Source organism: Vicugna pacos, chromosome 8, assembly GCF_048564905.1.
Source record: "Vicugna pacos chromosome 8, VicPac4, whole genome shotgun sequence".
Lineage (NCBI taxonomy): Eukaryota > Metazoa > Chordata > Mammalia > Artiodactyla > Camelidae > Vicugna > Vicugna pacos.
In genome coordinates, this window is record NC_132994.1 from 45,823,610 (window position 1) to 45,842,843 (window position 19,234).

At 36.2% G+C, this 19,234-nt stretch overlaps 1 protein-coding gene across 1 annotated transcript in view; it reads left to right on the top strand.

Moving 5' to 3' along the window:
• RNF217 (ring finger protein 217) overlaps positions 1–16,397 on the top strand; it is a 120,353-nt gene extending 103,956 nt beyond the window's left edge. The window contains exons 4-6 of the mRNA XM_031680102.2: positions 507–708; positions 5,205–5,276; positions 6,682–16,397. Coding sequence (XP_031535962.2) covers positions 507–708; positions 5,205–5,276; positions 6,682–6,755 — 348 coding nt within the window. The 3' untranslated portion in view covers positions 6,756–16,397. The remainder of the gene's footprint in view (positions 1–506; positions 709–5,204; positions 5,277–6,681) is intronic.
• Positions 16,398–19,234: the final 2,837 nt, after the last annotated feature.

A 19,234-nucleotide genomic window follows, 5' to 3' on the forward strand; every position in this document is an offset into this window, starting at 1 on the left:
TGGAATCTAAAATAGTATTGTGAATACACTTACACCTGCTGTCATTTCCTCCCGCAAAAAGAGACATCTGCTCCTTGATTTTCACAAAAAGTTTTACATCATCCTTTCTTCTAAGGAACCCTCTTCATCTCTTCTTATTCCCCAAGTCACCTTTCCTTGCTGATCATGGCATTGACAAAATACACTTTCACAGCATTTTAAATTGCCTTGCAATGATTGAGTTAGGTCTGCGTCTAGAAAGATAATCGAGTTTCCTTTAGGAAGTGGTTGTTTATATCTGTATTAGTCAAAATAAGCCAACAGCTTGAGCCATCTGAAATATTGAGCTTTGTATGTGTTAAAGGGTTTGATACAAAAATGGCCTTGGAGACAAACCAACAGCCTCAGAAATACAATGTAAGGCTTTTATTTTGGTGAAACTTGTAAGTGTTGTTCCACACATTTGCCAGACTTTGCTTTTTAAAAAATTTAATAACTTGTTTTCTTCCCCTCTTTCACTGGTACAGATCCACATCCAGAGAACTGAAGGGTGTGACCATATGACCTGCTCACAATGTAACACTAATTTTTGTTATCGATGTGGGGAGAGATACCGCCAGCTCCGTTTCTTTGGAGACCACACATCAAACCTCAGTATATTTGGATGCAAATATCGCTACCTCCCAGAAAGACCTCATCTAAGGAGACTAGTGCGAGGGTCGGTCTGTGGTGAGTGTCGGACTTGACTTGCAAGATTCTTCCCTGGGAAGTGAGCAGTGATGATAACAGAACTCAGGAATGTAACAGAGTAGCCATGGTAAATCTGGGCGCCTGCCAGGTATCCTAGTAGAGCCTTAACCCCCCACAATAGTTGGGAGGTATTTTCGATCCCTTTGAGTTTAAAATTTAAAAGTTTGTTAGCAGGACATTACTTACATGAGCAAGCAGATTTTGATCGAGAAACAAATAACTATTTACACTGCAGAAATATGAAGTCATTAATCTTCTGAAACCCTACTGTAAGCCTCTTGATGGAAGAGGACAGTGTCATTTATTTTTATTTTTATTTTTCTAGTGGCAGTATCTAGCAGCAGGTCCTCTGTTCATCCATGGAAGACTTGTAGTCCAATTTTAAAAATCCCTGTGTTTCAGAGTCTGTGATGAAGTTCCATTTTATCTATATAGTTGATAAGCCATTGTATATATTTGTGCATATTTTCTATTGTATTAATAGTTAATATTAATAACTAACAGTTAGTGAAGTGAGCATCTAATGCCCACATTGCATATAAACTCAAGTTTAAACATCCAAGTGCAATGCTTTTATGGATGGACTTTTATACCCCTGCCTTCATCCTCTGCAATACATAGTCTTATAAACAAATATACAGACATAAACACAGATTCCTGCTCTGACCTCATGTCACCACCTCTTTGCAGTGCAGTTTTCTTCTGGTCTAATAGTTCTCCCAATAGCTCCCTACTCCTCTGGAGCAGACCTGACACACATTTCTTTTTCATCATGCAGAGCTTCATTCTTTCTTTCTCTGGCAGTCTTTCTCATGTGTAGGCAATACTTTTTAACATTTTTCACATTTCTCCCTTTCCACTTGCTTGTGCTAATTACTTCATAAAGCTCTCTTTATATCTCTCTTTCATCCTCCATCACTTCATTACTGTTGTGAACCACTCCTCTCGCTAGAATCGTGTGATGGCAAATTGGAACAAAGCTAGTGGTAATGATATACTTCGGTCAGATAAATGATAGAACATATATTTTAGATTTCACTTCATCGTCTAGAAACCAGTGCCATCATTTTCTAAAATCTTTCTTGATCTCTATAAAAACACCCTTTCTGAGCTTTAATTAAGCATAATTTTCCACAGCCAACAGCATTCAATATAGACAAAATTGGTTTTAATGATTTTCAGTGCTTTTCTGTTTATTTGCTTGTGATGGTATATATTATAATTATACAACCAATGTGCACTTATTAGTTAAATACACTTTGGAGAAATAGCTAAGGAATCTAACCCCTATTTATAACAGTACTCCCATGAGAAAACTAACTGCAAATTAAGTTTTGAGCTGTAACCTACTTGTAAGCCTATATATACTATGAGCAACCTAAAAACCAAACCCTGTATTTCCTCCATTGTTAGTTATTTTCTTTCCTAGTTCAATGTCATTTTGAGGCAAGATGTTTCCTTCCATTTTTTATTTTAAATAATCTTTGATTTGACCATCTTTTTTTCCCTTCTTGTTTTTTGTTTAGTCATTCTTAAATAAGGAAAGTTATTTCCTGCACTGTTTGTCCAGTGATATTTTGAATGCATTCTCTTTGAGTCTTCTCACTGTTTGCCTAGATGCCACTAGAATCCTCTTCTCGGGTCAATAAAAATTAGAGTCCAGTTATTGAATAGCCTGTGGAATGGACAGCCTATAAACATTGTCAGCAGGGAACTATTTTCTTTGTACAGTCTTTTCTGTTTTTATTGAAATGTTTTAATGGTCAGCTTTCTGTAAATGGTTCTCTTTTTGGCCTGTTTTCTTCTCTGTATGTGTGTGTAGTCATGTGTGTCAGGACAAGTAGGGAGCAGCTGGCCTTACAATGAGCTCTTCATCCTGCACACACTAGCCCACTTCTAGTGGGCTGCCTCCAACTGCAGGTGGACCACCGCTGCAAGCAGATGGGTCCCCACCGCTCCCATCCCCACAAAAGGCAGGGAAAGGAGTCACTCTGGAAGTCTCAAGCTTTACCTTTTCCCTGCCATGTAAGCCAGAAGACGGATTATAGCAAAGCCTCCTGTCCACCATCCTTGTGTGATGTAACCCATTTTGCTCCTCAGTTTGGGACCACAGCCTCTAGAGGTCCTTGGACAGAGACAGAGAAAGGGCCTACCCTCCTCTCACAGCTGGAGGATGGAAAAATGGTCTACATTCCATGTGATCATGTGCCCAACTACAGAGGTTCTACCCCTAGAGAATAAGGGAGAAGAGAGATTTGAGGATACATAGCAGCTTGTGACATGGAGGTGTCTCCCTGGTAAGAAGTAGGGAGGTTATTCAGTGAATACTGTTGGGGATAAAAGCGACAGAATAAATGCTGAATTCTCTTATTATTCCATACAAGTATTCAAAGTATTAAATCATAAAATAGTAAAGAAAATATAGGTCTTTAACTGATTTCTAGGTGACAAATAATTTATATGATGAACAAAAGCAATGGAAACCCCTCCAAAAATAAATATCAATATTTTTGTAGAAAGAAAAGAAGTAGGAACCAAAGTTGAAGAAATACATATAGCCAATAAACATGTTTTAAAAGGTTGAATGTTATTACCACTCAGAGAAATGTAAATTAAAATAAAATGAATTTTTTTTTGATTATTGGTTAGCAAATATTTTGTCAAGTTAATATGAAATGCTGGCCTTCCATACTCTACTGAATGAAATGGAAATTTTGTGCAATTCTTTAAGAAAGAAATGTGACAGTAATATGAAGGACATTTTAAAACATGATAAATCTAGGCTGATAGTAGTTTATTTGCAAGTATAATTTAAAATAGCAGAACAGGGAACAAAAATTAAGACTAAAATATTTACATGAGTTAGGCTATATGGATGTGATAGAACATTGTTTCAGCTGTTGAGAATGGTATTTTAAAAGAATTGTTACTGATCTACAAATAAGAGAGTCCGCTTAACTGTCCTCAAGACAGTTTCAAAAGTAGACTTAAACATGTATCAAACATTGATTACATGATTGTAGTAAGTTTATTACTTCCCAAAGAGAGAGTGTGCATGTCTGGTTCTTTGAGTTCTGTGATATTTGGGGAAAAAAAAAAATCAGTGCCATTACTTTATAGTCATGTTCCATCACTATTATGAAAATATATTGATAATTACCTAAAAAGGGAACATAAATGAACATACTGAGCTACATGTACAGAAAAAAAGATTCTTTTAGAATATGCAAGTCAATATTTCTAAACTCAAGCATAGCTTTAAGAATGTATGAAATGTAACTGTTCAGTGAGATTTCGTATTACTTGATTGATTCTGTCCGTGCTGAAAAATGTAGGTAAAAACACAGACATTGTGTCAACTGAATGGCAATTTTTCAAAATTAGTTATTAAAAACTGTATTTTCTATCTGTTTTTTATGGTTTCAAAGACTGTTTCTTAAGAATAAAAAGGTTACTATTTTTCCAACAAACTTCCAACAAACGACTACATTCTGTTTCTATTTTTTAATGTGATTGGTTATTCCAAGTTACTGTCCTTTAGAATGGTGTCACTGCTTTATTCTTCAACAGCTATGTAACCTGCCGTTAAGTCCCTCCGTCCCTTCCTCACCTCTTGTTGTGTTTGGGTTGTGCAGATGTACTGTTGCATCACATACCTTAAGGGCAAGACTACTACATAATGACAAGATGTTAACTACTAGCCTCCACTGTTGTGCTAGTGCCTTTCAGCATCAGTGGGGTTCCAGCTGTGAACTCTGTGCTGGAACTAGAGTTTCTTCTAATCATCTCTCAGTTATTCACTTAGGATGCCAGATGGCATCAGCTAGCATCCAGCCCTCTAAAAAGTGCTTCCATTTAAAGTTTGTTAAATGATTCACCTGAATAACCTTTAATATAATGTATGTTTATTGGTAATTTTCTTAAACAATGGTGTTGAAGCATCCCCTTTGTAAGCCAGTGTATTAAGTGTTCATGGTGTTAGCTTCCTTTGGATGGAAGAAGTAAATAAATCACTTTCTCAGATGTGAGCTTGGGCAGAGCCCTCTGTGACTCCTACCTACTAGCTCTCCATTTTGCAAACTAATTAGATTTTCTGCTACCAATTGAGAATGTGTCACTCCTTTCTTAAATCTTTCAGAATCTTAAAAATTAAAAATGGAAGAGATCTAAAGGAAAAACACAAAGATGAATGGTCCTGGTAGAATAAAGTGAGCCAGTAGCTTTGGAATTTTTTGGTCATAAAGGATAAGTGATCTATGAGGTGTCTGACTCATGTGCCCAGGACTTGAGTCAAGTAACTGAACTTACATGTGTATATTTGTTCTACCCCTGATACGTTTCCTTAGAGAAATACTGCCTTAATTATAAACAGACTCCTTAAAATAACATATGCTGTGATATTAAAAAGCATTGCGGAAATTGTTTTTAGTTTTAGTTTTAAAACTCTCTAAATGGTTTTGCCTTTTATTTTCCAGCTGGAAAACTATTCGTTGCACCTCTAATCCTGGTCTTGGGATTAGCACTAGGGGCCATAGCAGTTGTAATCGGTAAGAAGCACTTAACGTATCTGAGATAAGAGTTCTCTGAGTGCCACAGACAGAATATGAGTGTAAATGTAACAGTGTGAGCCGGTGATTAAGTGGACACAGTACCTGCTCCATGCTTGCTCTAGATAAGACATCAGCTTGTGATTTACAGTTTCAGAGAAGCTTGTATCACATAGGATGTATTTGTATTTTTCAGTTCATGAACACTTTGATTCATGTTTCTTATAAAGCATTATTAAGCCCTTCTTAATTCCAAAACTAGTATTTTAGCAAAAGAGTCCAGTGAACTAGAACCCAGATTTTCCAATTCTGAGTTCAGGTTGGAGCATCAAAGAAAAGAGGCCTTGGTACACCTTTAGGTGTTCGGTTTGTTCTGATAAAAGAGTTCCCTGGGTCAAAAAGATGCTTTTGATGTGTATAAGAACACATCCCCAACATATGCTAGAGCACTGACAAATAGAAAATATATCAGTGATAAATACAGTTTTATTCATACAAGTATATTAAAATGTGTATTTTAAATGAGTGTTTCTCAGACTCTAGTACTTCATAATAACCTTGATGGCTGGATAAAAAACAGGTTGCTGGTTCCTTCCCCACAGTTTCTGACTCAGTATAGGTTCAGGGCACATGACTTCTCACTCTAAAGAGTTAGGTGATGCTCATGTGATGGTCCAGGGACCACACTTTGGGAACCATTGCCTTAGAGAATTTTAAATTAAACACTATAGCTACAGGCTGCTTTGGTGATTGTTCCACATGGTTGATGGGATTTCTTTTTTGTCCTAAATACAGTGATTTTTATAGATAAAGTTCTATTTAGCAAGTAATTTGTATGTGCAGAACAGCTAGAATTATAAAGTAACTGATATTTTAGTTCTTACAATAAATGGGACTTTCTGAAGTAGTTACTGTTACTATCTGCATTTTACAGTCAAGGAAATGAAGGCTGACTAGGACCTCAGAAGAGGTAGAACTGGGGATCAAACATGACATTTGCTCCCCAGCACATTTCTAAGTAATGTGCTACACTGCCTGAAACTGAGGTGTGAATACCAGTGTGCAAGTGACATGACAAAGGCTGATAAAGAAGACTTAAACCTGATTTTGGATATTTTGATTTTAAAAAAAACTATTTCATATTCATACTGGTGTTACAGAGGTTGTTAAAAGGGAGAGAGAGACCTAACACAAAATAATAAAGAATGAAATCTTGAGGAATTAAGTACATTTCATAGCAAATGTATCTTCCCTCTTTTCGTCTTCCTGTCTTACTAAATAATGATGATTTATAAACAGTTTTGCAAAGTGAAAATTTGAAACTAGAAAATTTTCAAATGTATAAAACTAAATGCCTGTCCTCTGAATTAGCTTTAATCTTGTTTTGTTTTTTTTTAATCCCCAGGTTTATTTGTGTTTCCTATCTATTGCCTTTGTAAAAAACAGAGAAAACGATCACGGACAGGAATGCACTGGTGAATGCAGACAACCTCACCTAAGTCAGCAGGGCCGGGTAGGAGCTGCACAGAATTGTACACTCGTCCTGAAAACCGCCAAGAGGAACCTTCCACCATCTCTTCTCCACAATGCCTCTAGCTCCGGTGCATTCCCACCATGGTATCCTGTCCTTTCCTTATACAGATTGCTGCTTTTACAAAATGGTCACTTTCATAGACTAGAAACATCTATATCATAACTCTGATCTTCTTAATGGTTCTTGGAAGAAAATATTTTCATTAAGAACCAGTTATCCTCAGCACTGTCTGAGCATGCCTCTCCTGAGCATTGCTTGGACTGTCTTTGTACCTGAACTTCCCTCCAGGCCCTCTTCTGAGACATGGTGTGAATAACTGAAGTCCCACCTGTACGAGCAAGCAAGGCCATTTTTCAGAAGATGAAGGCTCATCATATGCCCTTGTTTCCATCTGTGGCCCAAGCAGTATAATTCCTTCATCCTTCAAATGCTATCTCTGTTAAAAAAAAATCTCAATGCCCAAAAGGGAACTAATGAAACTAAATTAATGAGAAGAATCGTGAGTTACTGAGGTGTATATGTGCAGGGGTGTGAATGTGTGTATATACATATCTACATTAAAACTAGGTCCAATAACTTGTACTTGTCAAGTTCCATGCCTCTACACTATTTTTCCACATTTTCATGGAAATATTTAAAGATGATCGTTCTTTTGTGGGCATAATCTGCTCTCATACTGAATTAAAGCCAACATAGACAACAGGTTACTTCAATGTTGAGCCTTTCTGTTCCTTCTCTCTCTCTGTCTCACACACACACAGACACTTGTACAATGTCTCCTCAAGGATTATCAAACTTTATAAACTGACAAAACTGATAGACTGCTTTTAGAAAATGCTCAGGACCTGACCACCAGTCTTTTCAGATTTCTTATTTGTTGGCATACTTGCTTTACTCTATATTTAATTTAAATAACAAGTTTGCTGTAGAGAGAACTGCTGAAAGCAGCCTTTAAACAAATCCCTATTCTGCTAATTTTTTAACCAACTTAGAATTACAATAATTAAGCTTTAAGTTAAACATATATTATTTAAAACCCCACCCTCTACCTCTGCTCAATCTGTCTCTCTCATTTGTCCCCAAGTTTTTCATAAAAACAAATACTATTTTTGAAGGATTTTTATGTTTACTGCTTAAACACATAATAAATGTGTTGGTATCTTCTTACAGAGGGATGATTTGAAACAAAACTTTGTGTTTGTGGGTTTATCTAAAATATAAACTGCTTTTGGAGAAGAAAACAAAAATAAAAAATGAAGGAAATATTTTCAGGACATTTTACCAAGCTGAGAAGTCTTTAAAAATAAGAAAAGGACAAGTAACAAAACTATGGGGTTTGTTTGTTTGTTTTCGTCACGAATGTTCATCAGCAGAAGGGAAGTAAAGACCCTAAGAAGCCTGTCCCACTTGTCTCCAAATCCTTAGCATTAGCTATTGGCATAGATGTAGCATTTATCTGTCAGCAACCTCTTCTGAATTGAAATAGATTATGTGATAAAACATGCATTAACATGGATGGTTTCTCTTGTTGGGCTCCAGAATATAAGAACATGTATCTTTTTTATTTGATCTAAAAAGTCCATGATTGTGAAGATTACTTGCTTGGATAAACAAGCCAGCACTTCCATTCTTTCTGAATGACACTCAGAAAAGCTAGACTGCTCAATGGGTCTATTTCCAGTTAGAGGAGGGTGTACCACTGATGGTCCCGGAATAGCAATTTCTAAAGCATAGTATGATAACAAGAAGGAGCAATGCCTTGGCTTCCCATTTCATCTTTCCATTCATCCAACCTTCTATCCATCCAACAAATATTTATTGAGTGCCTATTTTATGTGCTCTAGTATTAAAGCTGAGAGAATAGAATTTCTAGCCCTAAATCTATGTAATTCTGTTGTAAGAGTGCTTAATTTTTGTAAATCAGTCTCTCTTTTCCTGGACTTAGGTGTAGGTTGATGATGTGTGCATATGATGAATTCTAAACCTAGTGGGTGTGTTTATGTATGGTATATGTATGTGTCTATATTTAGATATATGTACATAGCTGCATATGAATACATATATACCAACTGGCTAAATAATATACTCTCTGGTCCTGGGTAATCTATTTTCTTAGGTTATTGTATCTGTTGTCTTTTGCCTACTCAGGGATTTTTATTCCTTTCTTTGAATAACTTATCTTTTGGAGGTATTTTTATATTATTTGGAAACGTTCCAATTTTCCAGTTACAGAGTGGCATCTGTTATCAGCCAATGCTCTTTCATCAACGCTTGCAATAGTGTGCACAGTGTTGCACAGGATTTTCATTTTTCTATTGCATAAAATTAACATAGCCATTTTTGCTTTCAAAGTTGGTATATATTGGGCCTTTCCCTGCTAGTGACTTAAAGCAGTTATTTGTGAATTTTTTTTTTACTAAGTATCATCAAGATCTTAAAAAGGGAGAAGAAAAATAAAAGAGATTATTTATATGTTAGTGCCAACATTGAAGGTAAAACAATCATACCTTTTGGGATAAATTCTAAAAACGACTTTAGAAAAAAAGAAGCATGCACTTACAATGAAGACCTTTTTTATACAAGGCTTGTCATTTTTTTTATATGTTTTCACTGTAAATTTAATATATGCTCCTTTTAAAAAAGTCAAACTGTAGAGAATTATAAAACACAAATTCCTCTGCTTTTCCTCACCCCTTATTTTCTAGGGGTGACCACTGTTAATGATTTGGTCTAAGTGTCCTTCCAGATACTTTTTACAAATATACAAGTAAGTAAACAAGTGTGTGTGTTGTGTATCTGTGTGTGTTGGTTTTGTATGAAGTGAATAATAATATTCTTACTGCCCTGTGACTATTGTTCATTTTACTATGTATTGGTAGACACCCTTCCATAAAATCTTAAATAGATTTACCTCATTCTTTTATAAATTACTACATATTCTGTTGTGGGGCTATACTTTAATTTATTTAATTAGTCCCCCTTTGAATGGACATCCGTATCGTTTTCCCTTCTCTGTTACAAAGCATTAGTGAAGATCCTTTATATATGTATTTGTCACTGTGTGAACATTTCCGTAAGTTTTTTAATTTGGTTTTTATATTTGTAATAAAATTTTAATGCATTTTCAGTGAACGAGATCATAGAGATAATATACTTTAGACAATTTTCTTGGAGAAAGAATGTGTAAAATGGCATAATTTTTAAAGAAAAGCATCTTGTGCAGGATAATTTCTTCCCGTGCTTGATTAGCCAAATAAATATCTTGCCAACACATAAAAGAAAATTCATCTTATTCTAATAAAAATAAAATGCAGTGAGATGTCTGTAAGATAATGTGAGAAAGATGCATTGATATTTGGATTGCCTAGTTTTAAAACTTGAGGGATTTAAATGAAATAGCCAAAGTGATCATGTTTGTCACATTTTTTTAAAACACTATCCATGTTCATGCATGTTGCTCCCCAAAGGAACTTAATTATGCCGTTGTGAAAAGTAGGAAGCAATACGTTGGCAATTAGGAATGACCACAGTTATCCATAGAAAAATAAATTTGACTATATGTAAGGCTTGGTGATTTGTTGGGATACTAATAAATTTGAAATAATATGAAACATTTATTTTATAATAAGTCTCATCAGTTCCCTAAGAACTTCTGTATGTGGAGTTAGGAAGAAGAAAAGGGGTCAAATCTTTTGGCACAAACAGCATTCTGTTGCCATCACCTTGATTTTCTGATAGGTGCTATTGTACCCTTAAGGTAGAACAGACAGGAAAACAATCAGAGATCATTAAACAGGCTACAACCTGATATCAGGCTACAACCTGATATCGTTAATTGTACTATTCTCTGCCATGATACCAGGATTCAGTGGTGCCTGTCAGGAAATTCCCTGTCCTGCACCACCCCCGATCTCTTAAATCCTAAGTCCCCAGATGAGTCTTTACTTTTCAATCCTACCCCCCAAATGTATGGCCCATCGCTCCCCTGAAAGACCTTCAAACTACACTTCCGGTTCCTGGTGATTCATCCCCGACCTCTTTTTTCTACACTCCTCTGAGACTCCAACAGCTCCTGCACTAGGAAAGATGAGAAGAGACGGGGCAGAGGAGGGGGGATGAAACACTCACTCCAGCACAGGCAAAGCATTAGCATTCCTTCTCAACCATTTTCAAACTTGAGGACATACCCCCATCCCCCAACACATCGATCCAGTTTCTCCCATGTTCAACAATGCAGTTGTTCCATGCTATCTGCTCAATTCATAATTATACAAAAGTTAGTAGCCTAAATAACATTAATTGGTATATTTCATTAAGTACCAAAATAAAAAAATTCATGCCAAATGCCATTTTATATTTGAATCTTATAAGCAAGCTGCACATATGCCTTAATGTCAATCTTCCCATTGGACTGTATGCTTGTCCTCAAATCTTGTGGCTGAAATCTAGCCCAGCTATTGAAAGTAAGCTTACTCATAGTCAGCTTTATTGTTTTGTGCTAATGTCTATTATAAATACAGCCTTAAGATCCAATAATGCACTTTAAAATATTTGTGCCATTTGAGTAATTTGACAGAGTTGAAGATACTAATCATGATATTTTGAGGAGACAGTAGAATAACTGTTAGCCAATTTATGTCACCTCTTTAAATTTGTTGGGGAGGAGTAGAATCAGAAGCTAAAAATTTTAAACAGTAAAACATACCTGAAAAAGATGTGGCCAAGTTTCTAAAATTATAGTAAGCCTAGAAATTGGTATTAGGATCTGAAACATAGCAAGTAATTAATAAATGTTACCTAATAACCTAGTTGGAATGTTTGTTTAAAACGTTAACTTTTACTGCAAGTTTTAATGGCATTTTCATTTTTCATGAAATCTATAACATTAAAATCTATAAAAATAAAAAATGAAATCTCTAAATTCTACTGACTAGTAATCAACACTACCATTAACAGCCAGTTTGAACATATTTTATTTTTCAGATCATTGTATTTTAATTGACATTTTCCTCCTCCTTTGGAAAATAAGTTGCAAATCCCATTTTAGTATGAATATCTATAATTATTACTTTAATAAAACTGAAATAATGTTATAGACTCATTAAAAAAATAGTCTGAACAAAATCACAGTTCCAAATTTGGGGAGTATTCAAGATTGTGAAATGGTACCTTTTCAATGCAAACCAAGGATATAAACCTTTAAAACAGAAAGGCACTCCTTTGTAGCGCTGGTTTAGAGGGTAGAACTAATACTCAGTTCATAGCCAGCTGTTATGTGGGGCTTTTATTGTACATCACTGTTCTGGGGCTAGAACTGTAGTCACCTTTATCAAAACCCAAGAAGCAAGAGAGTCACAATAGTGTGAGACTTGTAACTGTCTGGAGCATTAGCTGAAGCCTCCGTATATCACATACTTTACATATCCCTATACGTAGTGCTAATTTTAGCAGCATGTAATTATGCATATTCTGAACTATATTCTTTTTTTGGCTAAAGAAGTGACTATTTTGAGAAAAACAATATAGATTTAAAGGCAATAAATCAAAAAAAAAAAAACCCATGGAAGATTGCTACTGCCTTTTTTTTTTTTGCCACTTCCTTTTAGCTTATAAAAGAAATTCTAGTAGATGTATTTAACTCTGAATCACTTAGATTGCACAGTCTTAATAGCGTAGAAATTTTTTTGTTTGTTTTTCAGATGTATCTCACATTTTTGTCACTCTATTCCATCATATTAAATGACTTTCTTCCCGGCTTGTTAAATGACACATAATTCAACATCAAGTTTCTGTTTTCTTTTTAGATTTCCTATTTATCTTGCTTTTTTCATCTGCAGTCCCCTATCCCATCTTGACCAAGTGTGGGATGAATTCTGTCTCACCATTAACTCTTGACTCTAATGAAATAACATTCAAACTGAAAGGACTCTATAATTTGGCCTGCATAGTAAACATAATTTATCTTGGTTTCTTTCATCTGTAAGTTGAAGCATCTCAGGATACCTGGAACACTGTCCCTCTTCTTCATAGGGGTTGGAGAACCCTGCCCAGCCCTCTGACAAGAAGTAAAATGAATGAAAAGATGTCAGTTGGATCAGAGAGCCTAGAAATACTCTACAACCAAGCTTCAGAAGTTGATTCATGAATATTGTAAGGTCCATATTGTGTTTTCATATTGGTTGGACAGAAAGCATTTGTGGTCAATCATCCAGTCTGACCACAAGTCATTCTTGATGCATCCAGGATGGCCAGATGTATGGTTTGGGGTCTTTGTTTTAACAGAAAGTCCTACAGCTTAGCTTAGGGCTGGTTAATAATAGTGTAGCATTTGTATGTAAGACTTGACCATGGATTCTTACTCCATAAACATTATTAGACTTTTTGATTATCTAAAGTAGATGGCATTGACTATAACTGATAATCAGCCCTATTCTAGAGAAACCATGTGCCATTTGCAAATGTTCTACTTTTTCATATGACTTAGATATAAGCCACACTCAAGATATATTTAGTATAGGTTTATTATATGATATGGAAAAGTTCAAGGGAGAATCAAACTTGGGTGTTAAAAAGCCTCAAAAATTGCTCAGATAATGTCACTTCAGTTTCTTCCTTGTATCTGGCAGGTCATTGACTGCTGGAGGTCATTGATTCCATGTAAAGTTAGGCGGTCACCTCATGCCCCAGGTGGAGAAGTAGTCTCAATAATACAGCCAAGTTCCTAAAAATAATATTTTTCATTAACGTATTACTTCCTCTGTGTCCACATATTACATTTTTATTGTTTCTAAATATTTGATAGAAATATCTGATTTTTTTCAGTTTATACAAAATTAGCATGCTTTATGTTCCTTTATAAATAAAATTCTAGATAAATTATAAATTTTTATCAGCTGATTCCAAACCCTTTTTCTAAGGCCATGTTTTTAAGTTCTGTACAGCAACAGATTAATTTTGTTATTTGATCATTTTCATCATAATTAAAATTCTATAGATGATGGTGAAAAAAGTAAACCAAACATTTCATATGAAACCTAGAACACTAACTGATACATATATATATAACTATTTACCTTGACAAGGACAATCTTTTACAGATTTTTAATATGAAAATTAATTGACAGTCTTGTTGCTTATGAAAGAGATTTTTAACTTAATAAATAGTAAATTCTGAGAGGTCACAGAATAACTGTGTAGAAGGAACACAAACACAGTAGCATAAAAATGTTAACACATTATTTATTAAAAAGCCACAACAGTTGGTTGTCTTGTTTCTATTTTAAACAAATTGATTATCAGATATATTCGTGAAACAAATATATTTATATGTATATATATATTGCAAAACTGTGGGGCTATTATTCACATTCTCTTTTTCCACAAAGAATTTAAAATGCTAAAAAGAAAAATGTTTGGGTGTTTAATCTCATTACTGTATGTTTAGAAACTGCAGTTCTAAAGAGTATTGTCATCTCCTGATTGAATTACAAGAATATATCCCATTTTAATTACATTCTGACAAATAATTGCAAATAAGAATTTCTTAATTTTAAGATGAATGACTTTAACTAGTACTTTGTATGAGATCTTGTCCATAGTTTCATTATATTACATGTTTTTCATTTTCTGTAAAATATGTAGCCACTTTCTAAATAATATGTCATAATATTTTCCATATTTATATACAAGCCAGGTTGAAAAGAGATTTTCTTTACTTTTTCAATGATATTGGAAAATATTTATGTAATTTTATTTTTTAACTTTTTCTACATTTCATTAGTCATACTATTAACTTTGGTATTCATAAAACTATGTGGAGGAAACCATTTTGAATATATTTTAAGAAAGAAGCATGTAGAAATAAAATTTTAAAAATAGAAAATATTACTAATACCTTATGTAGAAATCCATAGAAGAAAATTGGAAAGGAAAAAACAAAGTCTGTGGCGATGAAAATGTTAAAAAATCAGGAGTATTTAAGACTTTAATTTCTTACATTTTTAGAGTAATCAACATTTTATTTCCAAATGATTATTTAATGCTGCCAGTTCCATGAATTATGCTTTTAGCATAATATGTAATTTCCCCCGATATTTTAGTGTTTTTACATTAATTACTGAAAAGGAAAGAAGAAATTAGTGAATAGAAGTCAGGGGAAACTAGGTTTATTTCCATTTTCCAATAGCACTAATACATAGTCCCTTTAACCTTCCATATGGTGCTTTGTGTGATGAGAGTATAAAACATTTATATACATTATTAGTGCCTTATTTTTTTCACTTGACTTTATTTCTTATCTAAAGAGCCATAATTTTTTTTGTGAGTGTTCCTTGATCCCTCTGTTTAAAGTGCTGATGAGACAGTGTATCTTTAGGAATATACATAGAGAGACTGCATTCGCTACTTTCATTCACTGTATTATCTCTAGAACAGCAGGTTAGCCGATATATTTTTCTTAAATTCATTGCTCATTTTTAAGCTAAGTATTTTTTAAAAGAATATTGAAGCCATTATAATTGAATTGTGTTTTTAAACCACCAAAAAGAATACTGATTATTAAAGTTTAAAATGGGAGTTAGAATGGCTATCAATCTTTATAGCTCCAATTAGGACAAAATTACTTTACAAAAAGTATTAGAAATAAAAGTAATTATATGGTACTTAAAGAGTTTGACCCATTTCCTACCTTTGTCTGTGGCAATATTTTATCTGTAATCTACTTCACACGGATGCTGAAGAATGATGGTGTTTGCTATTTACACAAAGTTATTCATTCGCAGTGGGCTTTATTGACATTGAGACATTTTGTACAATATATTACCTTGCTCTTCTTGGTCTTTGTCTTTGTCTTTTGTGTTAGTTTTATACAAAAAGCTGGTTTTGTTGTATTCTTTATGTAGCATAGAATATAACTCAACTTTTCCTGATGAATGTATAATGAATAATTAAAATAAATCATGTGCTTAGAAAAGACAAAGACACAGGTTGTATATGCAAATATGTGTAAATATTTGACAAAGAAAAAAGAGGAAACAAATCTTCCTGCCAACAGATAAGTCCTGCTGGACAGGACGTGGAAATTAACAGATCTTTTTTTTTTTAAGCAGTGAAATTAAAAAATCTATTACCTCAAGAATTTTCAGTGGATATGTATCCATGTACTGCTCCTTCGTCATAAATACAATCTCACCTGCTGCTGGCGGTAAAAGCAACCCAAGTGTCAGATCACACAAATTTTAAGGACAAATCTTTCAAAAGATGGATACCTTGTGATGTTTTCGAGTTCGATTTTGAACTTCCGGTAAGGTCTCTGTGGCTTTTTGTTGTGGTTGGGCTTCTTTGTTTAATTGTTTCTGGTTGATTGTTTTAGAATGGAAGAGTAATCTTACTCCTGAGATTAGATCTCATGGTGGGGTATAACGACATTCTTTCTGCTTGGATGAAAACTATGATGAGAATCAACTACTTTGGTTGTCACTGTATGAACTGTTGTATGGATTCCTGTGGAGTGCTGTTTACTTGCATGATGTGTGCAAGACATGTGCTGCATCATCTAGCAATGCCTAATAAAAGTTTTTAAAAGAGAAGACTCTTGGGTTGTTTTTTTTCCCCCCAATAGACTTGGGAGTTAAAGAAATTAAACGGTAAAATTTGGCAGTGCCAAAATCACATGTATGTAAATCTGGAAAGTTACCGGAGTTAGTGACCATTTCATTATGAACGTGTCGGCCAACACAAATGATTCTTTGATATCCGTCACAAGTAGTGGAAACTGCTAGCTTAGTATCAGTCATAGACATCATCTTTTGCAGAAAGGCAAATTATTTTAATGGATAATGCTTGACATGCACCTGCTATGTGTTCATACAGGATATGTGTTCACATAGTGTGTTCACATTGTATGTTCACATGTATTCTTATACAGTCCTTACAGCCTCCCTGTGGTGGTATATTATCCCCGTTTTACCAACTTTACAAACGAAATGAAAAATAAAAATTCAGAGATCTGTTTGAAGTCACGGGGCAAAGGTTTCATTCATACTCGGGGCTGCTGCCTGCCAGTAGGTAGTGCGTTCCCCTGTGAAAATTCTGACATCCTTTACGAAGAAAAAAGGAAAGAAAGAAAGGAAGGAGGAGAAGGAGGGAGAAAGGGAGAGAGAAGGAAAGAAAAAAGAGAAAAGAGAGGGCAGGAAGGGGAAGGAGGGAGGAAGGAAGGGGGAGACAGTCTTTCACAATTTCAACATCCTTTTCCCCAATCCCTGACAAAAACAAATCGCGATTGCCTTTGTCCAAAGCAGAGACGGCGGCCCAGGCAGGCGTCTCCACGCGGAGACCCGCGCTGCGCATCCTCTCCCAGCGCGCCCAGCAGGCCGGGCCGGCACACCCAGTCCAGGGGAGGCGCCCCGAGGACCGGTACGGCCCTGGGATCCAGGGGGGCAAAAGCCTTCCTCTGGGGAGGCGGAGCCGGTGCTCAGGAGCACCTTGGTCCCCAGCAACCCCCGCACGCGACCAGCGGCTGCCCGAGCGCAGGCAGTCGGGTTGGGTGCGAGAGGGCGGAGACCACCTTCCTCCGGTGTCGGGCTCGCCGCTCCCTCCCCCGGCTCGTCTCCACTGTTGCTCCCTCACCTGGACGAGGGTCCCAGGAGACGCGGGTCTCCGTGTGCACAAGCGGAACGACATCTGGGCGCCAGCAACACGTCCTAAGGCTATCTCCTTTACTTGCGTGTTTAAAGGAAGAAAGTTGTTTCGTTTGTTTTTTGAGAAGGGGAATTTTAAAATTAAATTAAGCTGATTCTTGGGGAGGCTAGAAGACGTTTGTCTGAAAGTGTCCTGGTTGCATCTTCCATTTGCCAGATCCCTTCTCATCAGCCTGGCCAATTAATTTCCTACATCTCATTTAAAAAGTTACTTAAAAGAAAAGGAACAGAAGGAGAACAGGACGAAAGGGAGAAGGGAAAGGAAAGAGGAAAGATTGGGAAATTTAAGAAGCTAGACCAAGAAAGAGGAGCCAGGAGTTACCTGGAAGAGCCTAGATCCTGGTGGGGATGAGGGGAAGGACGGTTGCAAACTCCATCTGATTTCAATCCCAAAAGCAATTTTCTCTCCAGTACATCAACAGGTACTGACCCAACCCCCAGCAAAATGTTAAAATGATCATTGTTAACTTACTTATTAATGCTGACTGAGTCTGAACAACTTGCCCTGTCACACGGCCTGCCCAGGACAGAGCTAAGACCTGAATCCAGGCTGAGACCCCTGAGCCACAGCACTGCACCGCTTCTCAGTCTCCTCATATTACCCAGGGAATTGGAGGCAAGTTACCCGAATGTCTTGTAATGTCTGCAGTTTTTCCAAAGAACCTTGGAAAATAAGGAATAAAAACACATAAAGAGTTGAGGCTCCCATTAAGTGAGATAGTGTATCTGCAAGCACACAGTCTAAAGCCAATTATTTTCTCTTTGATTTATTCATTTGTTGAAAAAATCTTTGCAATATTTGTATTCAGTTAATTATTTTTTAATAAAGATGTATTGAGCTCCACCTGTGTTCTAAGAAATATAATGTATTTGCATTTAGGAGAAGGCCAGGCCCCAACACTGGTCTAGAGGAGACAGTGTTAGCCAGATGTTTAGGACAAATGGATTCCGTTCTTAAATTCTTTGTTGCATTTGCTCTGTGATATCTGGTTAGCTACATACCTTTCCAGGCTTCAGTCTAAATTAAGGAGTGCAACGGCAATCTTTAAGTTCTCTTTTGGCGATTAAATTTGGATCTGGGCAACCTAGTTTTAAAGTTAGTTCAAACTATTCAGTTCTAGTATTTCTCCACCTGGACAGGCAGTGGATGGCAAGCCCCATTGCTTTTGCACAGACCAGCTCTCTACCTACTCTTGCTCTGCCTAACCCCCTCAGCTCCATCGTCCTCAGGCCCAGCATCTTACCCAGCAGGATGCCGTCCTGCCTGTACCTCACAAGGCATATCACCTGAGCCTCCGTGGACAAGCACTCTGCAAATCACTGCTAAGCAAGGCCCTTGTGTTCATTCCCTAGGGCTGCCATGATGAAGTACTCCAAGCTCAGTGGCTTATAATCACAGAATTGTGTTTTCCCAAAGTCCTGGAGGCCAGAAGTTCAAAATCAAAGTGTCAGCAAGGTTGGCTCCTTCCGGAGTTTCTGGGGAGAATGTGTTTCATGCCTCTCTCCCGGCTTCTGATGGTTACCAGCAGTGTTTGGCGTGCTGTCACTTGTAGATTCTTCACTGCAGTCATTGGATTTAGGTCCCACTCTCACCCAGTATGACCTTGCTATGGGCTGTATTGTGTCCCCTGCAAACTTATATGTTGAATTTCTAAATAGCAGAAACTCAGAATGTGACTATATTGGGAGATGGGGTGTTTAAAGTAAAATGAGATCAGATGGGTGAG